The 10977-nt window shown below is 40.3% G+C and overlaps 1 protein-coding gene across 4 annotated transcripts; it reads left to right on the top strand.

Annotated features, from left to right (window-relative positions):
- Positions 1-355: 355 nt before the first annotated feature.
- On the top strand, positions 356-10838 carry LOC129831943 (centrosomal protein of 55 kDa-like). Of its 4 annotated transcripts, none has more exons than XM_055895780.1 (9): positions 356-479; positions 1047-1255; positions 1685-1939; positions 4644-4697; positions 4839-4989; positions 6038-6339; positions 6728-6799; positions 8929-9060; positions 9207-10838. In XM_055895780.1, exons 2-9 carry the CDS (start codon positions 1070-1072, stop codon positions 9405-9407), a joined length of 1353 nt encoding a protein of 450 aa, XP_055751755.1. In that variant the 5' UTR covers positions 356-479; positions 1047-1069; the 3' UTR covers positions 9408-10838. The 4 variants fall into 4 exon arrangements, with proteins under 4 accessions (XP_055751755.1, XP_055751836.1, XP_055751601.1 ...); XM_055895861.1 differs by having other exon boundaries at positions 357-479; positions 1126-1255; positions 1667-1939; XM_055895626.1 differs by having other exon boundaries at positions 357-479; positions 1667-1939.
- The last annotated feature ends 139 nt before the right edge of the window (positions 10839-10977 follow it).

Genomic DNA, 10977 nt, shown 5'->3' with positions numbered 1-10977 from the left:
GTGTTTAACTTAGGAAAATAAGGGAGGGTGTGGATTTCTTTGACATTGGCAATGTGCTGCCATCCTGTGTATGTGTTGACAGAGGATGACAGAGGGAAGGATGGTTTCAGTGAAAGTTGGATAAGATGGTAGAAAGTTGACTAATTGCATGGTGCTATTAAAACAGGATAGTGATGCATAGATAGGACCAAAATAAATATAGACTTAGCTAATCGTATTTTCCATTCATATTTGTCTATAATTTATATTCCATGACAAGTTTATTGGCGCTCTGTTATTGGTCTGAGCAATAACAGTACTCTGTCTCCATCTAGTGGTGGTTGATTAAAAAAGGGATTGCCCGCGTCATCTGACACCCGGATATGACGCCTGAAGCGCTGCATTCAAACTTGTTTTCAATTTGGAAGCAAGAAAGTGTCCGTTTCATTCTCATAAATCAAGCATCCTAGATTATTGTTTTGGAAACAGAGGTCTACGTTGTGAGTTATATTTTCAAAATATTTAAAGATGCACCCATACATGTTTTATTAACACTAGAAAATAGTTTGTGTTGAACGAACAAAAGCTTAGCTAGCTAAATAAGGACGGATTGCTGGCTAGCTGTGTTAGCCAGACCAGCACCTACTGTACAGTATTTAACTTAGCTAGCTAACTAGCATTAGCCACCAACTCAAGAAAAATATATAGCCAACAACCTAGCAGATTATCTGTATCTTGTTGGTAAGATTATGTAAGATTAAGATTATCTATTTATGTCATTCAGTTGTAAAGTTATGAGGAAATGTTTGTTTTTTTTGTTAGGCATGTTCTGTTATTTTGGGCTTGAGTTTGTTTTGTGTTTGGCATGCCAATTTCAACAACTAACGTTAGCTAGGCCTCACTGCAGGTGCAACATTAATTGGATTTATGCCTAAATATATCAACACACTTGAGTATTGCCTATTAGATTTACTACCTAGATGTATTTAGCTTTGATTGAAAATGTGCAATTGAATGGGATGTGAGTGATTCTAATTATTATACATTGACAAAAAACGTCAAACTAGTTTTTCTAGGTAACACGCCAGACATGGCATCAAAAAGCACCAAGGAGATCATTGTCAACAAGTTAGGCTTTAAATCCAGTAGCTCAAAGCAAGCAGACATGGAAATTGACAGACTCAGGAAGGAAAATAATCACCTGAAGAAGATGATGGATGAAATATCAAAACGAACGGCGAGGCCACCAGACTTGGACAAGAGCAAACTGCTAGAGGTAACTAGCTTGCGAAATGACAAAGCATAATAGCTTGTGCAGAAATCGACTATTGTGAGATGCTTAGGCTAATCTAGTATTGCCAGCCAAATTATTATTATAAAGTCCAAATGGAATGGGGTTGACACAGTAGTGATGAGGTAGCCTACATCCATAAACAGGAAACATTTCAAACCAAAACAACCTTTGCACTTAACACATTCATAAATTTGTTGTGACCACCAATCACTTTCACTTTCACAATGTGGCTTTGTAGCAGTCTGTGGGTTTAGCGTTCAGAACATCATGGGCGTGTTCATTTGAAGACCGTTGTCTTTTGAAATTGTCTTGATGGAGTTGTGATAATATAAAGATGAATCGTGTTCATTTAAGAAGAGAAATAAACTACCAAAATGTTGCAATTGATTGCAGAGAATTCTGTCTCTGGAGACGTTAAGGGAGAGGAACACTCAGCAGCTACTGGCAAAGGACAAGGAGGTGGAGACTCTGAGACAACAGCTGAGTTCCAGTGGGGGAGAGGTGGTGGCATCGCTCCAGTCTCAGCTGGACCAGGGGAGGAGAGAGGCAGAGCACAGAGAGAAACTCTTCCAGTCCCTCTCGGAGGAGACGGGGAACCTGAAGAACAAGTTGGTGGCAGTATCTGCAAGGTGTCAGGAACTGGAGGAACAGTTTCCTGATTTCCAGGTTGGTGAGCGGAATCTTCAGGCTGCTGAGGAGGCCTAGACCTTGTTCCATTGTGTTAACCTAGGATCAGTTATGGAGAGAATGTATGTGTGACAGGAAGACACTTCAAAGTTTACGCCCCTCAATATTCAAACGTTACAGTTTCCTGTATGAATGTTGATGTTAGACTGGGGGCATTCAAAATCTCAAGGTGAAATATTATTTTTGAACTCTAGATGGCAGCCTTTGCTCTCGAAATGGCTCCTCTGACATAATACATGTTAACTCTCAGCTCAGGTGGCTTTATTGCAGGGTTGCATTCAGTACGACAGAACGGGGTGCAACATTGAATTAATCTGAAGCGCACTGTTCTGAACAACCAGTTGAAAAACGTTGTGATTATGGTGGCCCGCAGGGCGATTATTGTATGGTGTACTGCAAAGGTTTTGCGTTTTTAGATGGTCACACCCATATCGATCAGGCCACACCACCAAACGTAAGCAAATTTACCTCAAAGGCTGTTGAGAAATGGTGCACACAGTTTTGGGGAAGCGTGTTGTGCAGTACAAACCATCACGCAACATAGCAAACGTTGAAGCAATCTGAACGCACCTCAGGGCTACTCAACAATATTCTTATGGGGGCCACTTTTTTAAAAGTTAATTGCAGGTACGCCAGACATTTTCGACATGCGATTAATCTTCCGGAGAACTGTATCAAAAACAGCACACACCATTATAAAGTACTTAAATGTTGCTAAAAGTAATTAGGTAATTTTTAAAATCCTCTAAAAACAGGGTTTTATTTTTACTACGCTAACACACTGATGGTAATAACATGGACCAGCAAGCTATTTGATTCTCTATTTTAAGGGGAGGGGGGGGGGGTAGCCTAAGCTTTGGATGAATTTCCCCCAGTCATTAGGTGTTTTTTAAATTTTTCTCACTCCCTTCTAACATTTCCTGCACGACTTCATAGAGAGAAACAGAAGGCACGTTCGTGTCCCTGAGAGTCTTAGCTTTCAGGAATGGGGGGATATTAGCTTATTGTACACTGTTCACACGAGTCAAATTCATAGGAAGATTTATTTGGAGCTGCTAAAAGCCACACTGATAGGCCTTGTCATTTTGGCAATAAACATCAGAATTTCGTCTCCAGATTTTTTATTCATGTTCAGAATTGATCAAGGGGTCAGTCTAAATTGATTAAAAGACCGGATCTGGCCCGTAGCCGCCAGTTGAATAGGCTCTGACAGCATTTCATATTTATTATCTTTCATGATTCAAATATTACATTTATTTCTGATTTCTTATGTATCCAATTGTCTTGGTGTCATATTTATAAGAGTGAGAATGGAAAGTTAGCCATTTTATGATTACAGAGCTTCACAAGCATTTAATTGTTTAACCTTTTGAACTCTCTTTGACCACTCTACCAGACGAGTATGACAGATCCTTCCCTCTGATAAAATGAGTTTTTACTGTGGTATGGGGGAAAATGGTTTACCATTAGTCTTATTCATAGAGAGAGAACTATTTTTATTATCTATGCTCTAATCCATCTGTAACTTTCAAATAACCATGAGACTATGTTCAAGGCAATCCACCTCCCAACAGGCCCTCATCACCGGGGGCATTACCCTCCGGTACATAACCCCCACCGCACATGTTCAGTCATACAGGATGGGCAAACCATCTGGGAAAAAGTTGACACGCTTATGATCCCAGTCCCTCTCCTCTCGAGGTGGCGTTAAGGGCCTGAACAGACCAATAGGTTTTTACAGTGGCTCAGCCTTGAGACATCCCGCCTCCTTAGGTCATAGGTATCATTTTCCTGGTCTTACCAGGCAATCAGACGTCAACCTGTGGGCTAACTTTAACAGTATTATTATGAGATGGACCTGGCGTCGCTCTCCAGGGATTGCAGAATGAAGGCAGCCCCTCCAGGGATAGTTGGGCCTTGGTGTTATGGAGGATATATCCCAGCCAGGCTTACTATGACTAGGCCGCTGCTGCCAACAGGTGGCTAGGCCACTGACTGGTTAAAGGACACCCTAGGCATTATATTATTGTATGCAGTACTTAACTAGAGGCGGCTTTATATTTAGCTAGGCTTACAGCCCTTTTTAATGATTTTATTATGTCCTCTTGTCCCAATGTCGTCCCAGTGCAGTCAAAATCTTGATTTCCTTGTGTTTTATATATATTTCTACACACTGAGTTTGGAATAATAGAGGAAATTATCATTATGCACTTTTAGTGGAAGAGCTGTTTGAAAAGACTTGCCTGAAATTTCAGCCTGTTTTGGTGGGATGGAGTTTTGGTTTGCCTGATGACATCACCAGGCGGTAAATTAGTTAATAGACCAATAAGAAAGTGTTCCAAACTACTCTGCCAATAACATCTACTTTTCCCTTTCCCACTCAGACTACTCCCAGACGGTCCTAGAAATTGCTCTTTGCTAAGAAGCTATTTTTGTTTTCAATTCAAATGGTCAAAAATAAACAATCACAGTAAGGTACTTAATTGTTACCCAGAAATGATGTGATATTCCGATTTAAAAACATCTGCATTAGACTTTTTAAGTAAAGCATCCAAGACTCGTCTCCCTCAGACCCACATAGAACAGACCATGTCTTCACGTAGAAAGTGATTGTATCTGTTGTGTACACCTATGCAATTGTTTTGATATATTCTAATACCCGTGTTTCTATACTGTTTGATAGAATGGCAGGGTCCCCACTGGTGAGGTTGCAATAGTTCAGGATCACCTGAGAGATGTGAGTTGAATAACTTGTCAAGATTAAAATTGCCTTTTTGTTTTCGTCTTTGTCTGCTCAAAAATGGTAGTGCGTTGAGTGCTAAGGAAACTGTATAACCTAACCCTTACCCCCGTTTGTCTTTTTCCTGGGTTCCGTAAGGCTTTGGAGAAGAACCAACAGTGGATGGTTTATGACCAACAGCGAGAGGCCTATGTCAAGGCAGTCCTGGCCAGAACCCTTGAGTTGGAGCAGCAACTAAATCAAGCCAACCAAGCTCTCCAACAACAACACAAAGAAGGCGATTCAGCCGGTAAAAAAACAGGGCCTCAGAGCCTACAGTGCAGTGTGGGATTTGGCACTCGTTTGCTGTTAAGAGCAAATCCACTGTTAAAAATCGGCAGATCCCACAATGTTCTCCGCATTATAAAAGCTTATTTCACACAAAAAAAATGTTCCATGTGGTTAAAATAATTATCCTCTAGGCCAACGCTTGTTATTCTGTGAATACAACATTTCTTAATAGGGGGGGTTCTACTAAGCGAACATGGAATTGTTTTAAGATAGTCATAGCACTGACCATTTCGATTTTTGATTTAGAATTTTAGGACCCTTTAGGTCTCCCCCCAAAAAATATATAAAAACATTTTGATGAAACATTTGGCCTTACTGCTATTAGCCCATGGAAACACATTGAATACCAGATTCATACATGGAAAAACAGATAGTAAAACTAAGTTTAAAAATCTAAAGGAAGTTTGTTTTGAAGTGTCTGTCCTATATCGAAGAAATATAAGAAAGATCAGGAAACTATTTGTATTTTTTATTTTATTTTTCAACAGATTTAACCCCTTATTTTAGGCATTAAACTATCTATATAATTCCATTCATTTTTAAGGTGGTACCAGGCTGCTTTCAGGTTTGGCTTGTGGGCATCCTAGAGCAAATGTGTGTGTTTGTGAGAGACTCGCCTTTCCATAGAAGGGTCATATTAGTGTGTAGCTCGAACCGTTCGGATGCTACAGACAGAAGTTGGCAGATCGGCGATACAGACTAAGCCTGTGACGCTTGTGGGGGTCGTAGACCTTCCACTGCAGATGCCGAAAACGGCTATTGGCAGATGTGGTGGATTGAGACGCAGCCCATGGTAAAAAAAACTGGATAGCTCCAGTTTAAACAGATGGATTTTGATGGGGATTTTTTTATGCTAATTCGATTTCTGGAAATTAACTCAAGCTTATAATTAGCTATTACAATGGTAAAGCAAAGTCTACTTGACAAACGGTACTTCCTAGTGACCGATTCATAAGTGTTGCATAGAGGATCATATTATATTGTAACCCTGCTTGATTTTCCCCCAGCACCAGAGAAGTCTTCTCCCCAGCTGCAGGAGTACTACGACAAGCTTCTGCTGCATGCCAAGCGGGACGTAGAGGCCCAGAAGGAGGCTGCTGCGCGGGTCCAGGGGAGGTACGAGGAGCGCTGCCGGGAGGTGGCCGAGGCCCGAGAACAGCTCCAGGCCGAGCGCCTCAGCAGCAGACACACAGTCAGTGAGGAGAGGAAGTGCTTGGCCGACCGCGCCAACAGGATGAGGTCCGAGCGGGACAGCATGGACGCCAGGTTGGAGAAGGAGAGAAAGAGGTCTGCTGAGCTGCTGATGCAGGTACTGTTATACACCAGGGAGATACTTTGTGTGGTTTATTGTGCAGCTTTGTTTCACCAGGTGAGTTAATTTCTAAAGCATTGTCATTTGCAACCATGACCTGTGGAAGAGTTGCTGGGGAAAGGTTGGTTTTTAAATGAGTCGGGTTGTATCTCGTCAAATATCTATACCTATCTAACAACAGTTCAATAAAAATGTTCTGTGCTGAACCATACATACCCGCTGGAGAAGGGGGTTTGATCCCTGTCTCCGCCCCTTTCCCGCCTATGCTCCTTATTCTTCTTCACACCCTCTACACTTTCCCACTCTTCTTTCAAAAGACATAGTAATACTGAATGTAGATAGGACCTCCAGTTTCCTTTAAGACAAAATACTGTTTTCTGTTCAGGTGAATCTACTCCAGAAATCTCTGTTAAATCAAAATGAGGAGCAGAGGAGAGTTTCTGTACTGGAACAGCAGGTATGTAGGTCGTTTATCCATGCATAGTCACTTTAGCCCTACCTACATGTACAAATGACCTCGACTAACTTGTACCCCCGCACATTGACTCGTTACCAGCACCCCCTGTATATAGCACAATTGGCATAGCGTCGTCCAGGTTAGGGAGGGTTTGGCCGGTAGGGATATCCTTGTCTCAGTATGTAAATGTAATAAAATGTATGCACTCTACTGTAAGTCGCTCTGGATAAGGAGCGTCTGCTAAATGACTAAAATGTAAATGTAAAAATATAGCCTCGTTATTGTTATTTTATTGTGTTACTTTTTATAAAAAATGTTGCTTTCATTTATTTAGTAAATATTTTCTTAACTCTTTCTTGAACTGCATTGTTGGTTAAGGGCTAGTAAGTAAGCATTTCATGGTAACGTCTACAGTGCACTCTACTTATATTGGCACCCTTAGTAAATATGAGCAAAACGGTCTGTAAAAAAAAAAATGTCTTTGCTGTTTATCCTCTTGGTCTTTCATTCAAAATATTCACAAGAAATCTAACCTTTTGAAATTAACCTAATTGAAATAAAATTATTGAAAAAAACATGTGAAATAAATATTTTTCTCCAAAACATGTGTGCCACAATTATTGGCACCCCCATAAATTCTTATGAGTAAAATCTAACTGAAGTATATTCCAAGTCATATTTTACGTTTTTAAATTCACCTGAGTGATTAGGAATATTTAAGTGGTAAGCCATGAGTTCCTGTTTCACTGGGGTATAAATATGAGGGAACGTACAGGCGAAGTTCCCATAGTCATCCATCACTGTGGGGAAAGACCCGAGAATACAGTAATGATGTGCGAAAAAAGGTTGTTGAGCTGCACAAATCAGGAAATGGCTATAAGAAATAGCTTAACGGTTAAAAATGCCCATTTCTGCTATCAGGGCAATAATTAAGAAGTTTAAAGCAACTGGAGATGTTAACAATCGGCCTGGAAGAGGACGTGTGTCTATATTGACCCCACGCACAGTGAAGAGGATGGTGAGAGTGGCCAAAAAAACAGCTGGAGAATTGCAGACATTAGTTGGGTCTTGGGGTCAGAAACTACAAAACTACGATCAGACGCCACCTACATAACCACAAGTTGTTTGGGAGGGTTGCCATAACAAAAAAAGCCTTTGCTGTCATCAAACAACAAACGCAAGCACTTACAGTTTGCCAAACGTTACTGGAAGTTTCAATGGGACCGGGTTCTGTGGTCAAGTGAGACAAAAATAGAGCTTTTTGGAAAAAAACACCAGAGGTGGGTTTGGTGTAGACAGAAATATATCCATGCAGAAAAGTACCTCATCCAAACTGTGAACTATGGTGCGGGATCTTTGATGTTATGGGGCTGTTTTTCTTCCAAAGGCTCTGGACAACTTGTTAGGATACATGGTATCATGGACTCCAAGTACCAGCTGATATTAAATCAAAACCTGACTGCCTCTGCTAAGAAGCTTAAAACTGGGTCTTGGTTGGATCTTCCAGCAGGACAATGAACCAAAGCACACCTCAAAATCAACACAAAAATGGTTCACTGACCACAGAATCAAGGTTTTGCCATGGCCGTCCCCTGACCTAAAACCTATAGAAAACCTGTGGGATGAGCTGAAGAAGAGTCCACAAGCATGGACCTTGGGATCTGGAGAGATTCTGTACAGAGGAAGGGTCTCAGGTCCCTTGCCATGTGTTCTCCAACCTCATTACACATTATAGGAGACGACTCCGAGCTGTTGGCAAAGGGAGGTTGCACAAAGTATTGAAAGAAGGTGTGCCAATAATTGTAGCACATGTATATTTGAGAAAAATATTTGTTTTAAGTTAAGATTTTTTTTTTTTTTTTCAATTGTTTTACTTTAAATAAAAGTTAGATTTTTGTGAATATTTTGAAAGACCAAGAGAATAAACAAAAATATATATATATATTTACCAAGGGTGCTAATATTAGTATTCGGCGCATGTGACAAATACAATTGTATTTTCTATTGGCAACCTAAACCATTCCTGACTCTAGATTGTGAAATACTCTGTTGTATAACATCTCTTATGCAATACAACATCCAAGATCTCTGCAGTGCTCTCTTGATTTGCTGTTGTCTATTCCCCCCAGATCCAGCTGTCTGCCAAAGACTTTGAGAACGAGAAACTTGATCGGCAGAGTTTACAGCATCAGTTGCACAAGGTCCTGAAAGAGCTGCGCAAGGCTCGGGACCAAATCACAAGACTGGAATCCAGCCATCAAGTAAGCAATTGCAAAATGTTGCAGTACACTTCAATTCTTTTGACTTTTCTGCTTTTCAATTGTCATCATGTATACCTTTGCTATCTTCAGATAAGCAACTGTGGGCCAATTGATTGGTTTCTATGTATTTTCAATTTCAAAAACAGCAGAGGGAGTCTCGTTTCTCCGAGCCAAGTTCTTACAACAAGCTGGAGTTTGATAGGCTGTCCATTGAGGATCCCATCCCCACCTCGCCCTCCAAAAACCTTCTGGACGAGAGTTTCCTGGAGTGTCCAAAGTGTAGAGCCCCATACACCACCAGTCAACACAGAGAACTACTGGCCCACCTCGACTACTGTTTCGCTTGAGCAGCCTATAGGGAATTAAAAGGGAGCACATCTGGCCAGTCTCGGTCTTGCTTTTGTTTATAAGATATTGTTTTTATATAATCTTATAAGAGGAAGTCTATTTGGTTTGTGTTTATGCTCTTTTTACATGACAATGTTTCTTTCTCATTATTTTAAAGTGTCTACTGATGATCTACTGTAAGATCCTGAAGGTGTGTTTACCAAGAAATCAGTGACTATTTTTGATTGACAAGAATAACCCATTTAGAATTATTATTATTATATATTTTTTGTGATTTTTAAAATCTTGTGTGGATTGTTTTGACATAGAACTTATGTAAGATTAGAACATGAAACAAGTGTTCACCACATAGCTCCTTTATTTTTTCTGTTGTACCTTGTCTTTCTATAAGCATTGTTTACATCCCTAAGGTTCCATCGGTGTTAAAGGCCCAGTGCAGTCAATTCAGTTTTTCATGTGTTTTGTATCATATTGGTACAGCTGAGGAAACTAACACTGTTAAACTGGTCAAAATTGTTCATACTTTATTTAACTAGGCAAGTCGGCTAATAACAAATTCTTATTTACAATGACAGCATACCCCGGCCAAATCCTAATCTGGACTACGCTGGGCCAATTGTGCGCCGCCCTATGGGACTCCCAATCACGGCCTGTTGTGATACAGCCTGGAATCGAATCAGGGTCTGTAGTGATGCCTCTAGCACTGAGGTGCAGTGTCTTAGACCGCTGCGCCACTCAGGGGCCCATGGATTGCTCCCGAAGCCACAATCCTGTGTTTAATGCACCGCTTTAGTGTCCTCTACTCGGACCACTCTGACATTCCTAATAAAATTCTTGCTTGAGAATAGTTTTTTGCTAAAAAGTTATTTTTCTTTCTTTTTGACAATTTTAATGGACATCTATCACAGTAAGTTACTTGTTACCCAGAAATGACTTGATATTGAGATAAAAATGGCTGGACTGGGCAATGTTACATGTGTGAGTAAGGCCCACTTCCACCTCAGTTCTTACTTTGCAAACCAGCTCGAATGAGATTGCATGAGTAAGTCCTTGCATTAAACTATTTAAGGCCAAGGATTAGCGAGGCTTCTCTTGGGTAGGGGAAAATAGGTTAAGGTGTCTATTCAAGGAATGTTACAACAAGGACTTAGCTGTAAGGTTACTGCTGCAGAATACTCATATGGTTGGTTCCAAGCAGTGCCTTATGAATAATTCTCAGTTTGATGCCTTTTTTATTTATTTTATTTATACAATTTGCAACTGGTTTGGTGATAAATATATAATTGTCCTTTTTCAGATAATTGGGTGTCTTTGTTTTTCATTTGATTAGATTTTTGTTTTGGCCTGTATCCAAAAGCTGTCTTTGCACTTTGTTATACACTGTACAAAAATGTGCAATAAAGATGATAGTACAATGGCTATCAACACAATCTTTGAGTAATTGTCTTTTTGTCACTGTTGAATGGAAGCCATGTGGGACAATGCAGTTGTATGAATGGCAAACCAACCTGATGACATCAGAGCACAAAGTATGACTTAAAACCCTTGACGCTAATAATACAAGATAAA

This window comes from Salvelinus fontinalis, chromosome 1 (genome assembly GCF_029448725.1).
Source record: "Salvelinus fontinalis isolate EN_2023a chromosome 1, ASM2944872v1, whole genome shotgun sequence".
In the NCBI taxonomy this organism is placed as follows: Eukaryota; Metazoa; Chordata; class Actinopteri; order Salmoniformes; family Salmonidae; genus Salvelinus; species Salvelinus fontinalis.
This window is presented reverse-complemented; position numbering and strand designations above follow the sequence as displayed.

What these genes read in the sequence shown, in the direction of transcription:
- LOC129831943 (XM_055895626.1), top strand. Translation starts at nt 1,070, where the DNA reads ATGGCATCAAAAAGCACCAAGGAGATCATTGTCAACAAGTTAGGCTTT. An exon ending in ACAAGAGCAAACTGCTAGAG is followed by an intron (nt 1,256 to 1,666) that starts GTAACTAGCTTG and finishes AATTGATTGCAG; the next exon opens with AGAATTCTGTCTCTGGAGAC. An exon ending in GACTGGAATCCAGCCATCAA is followed by an intron (nt 9,061 to 9,206) that starts GTAAGCAATTGC and finishes TTTCAAAAACAG; the next exon opens with CAGAGGGAGTCTCGTTTCTC.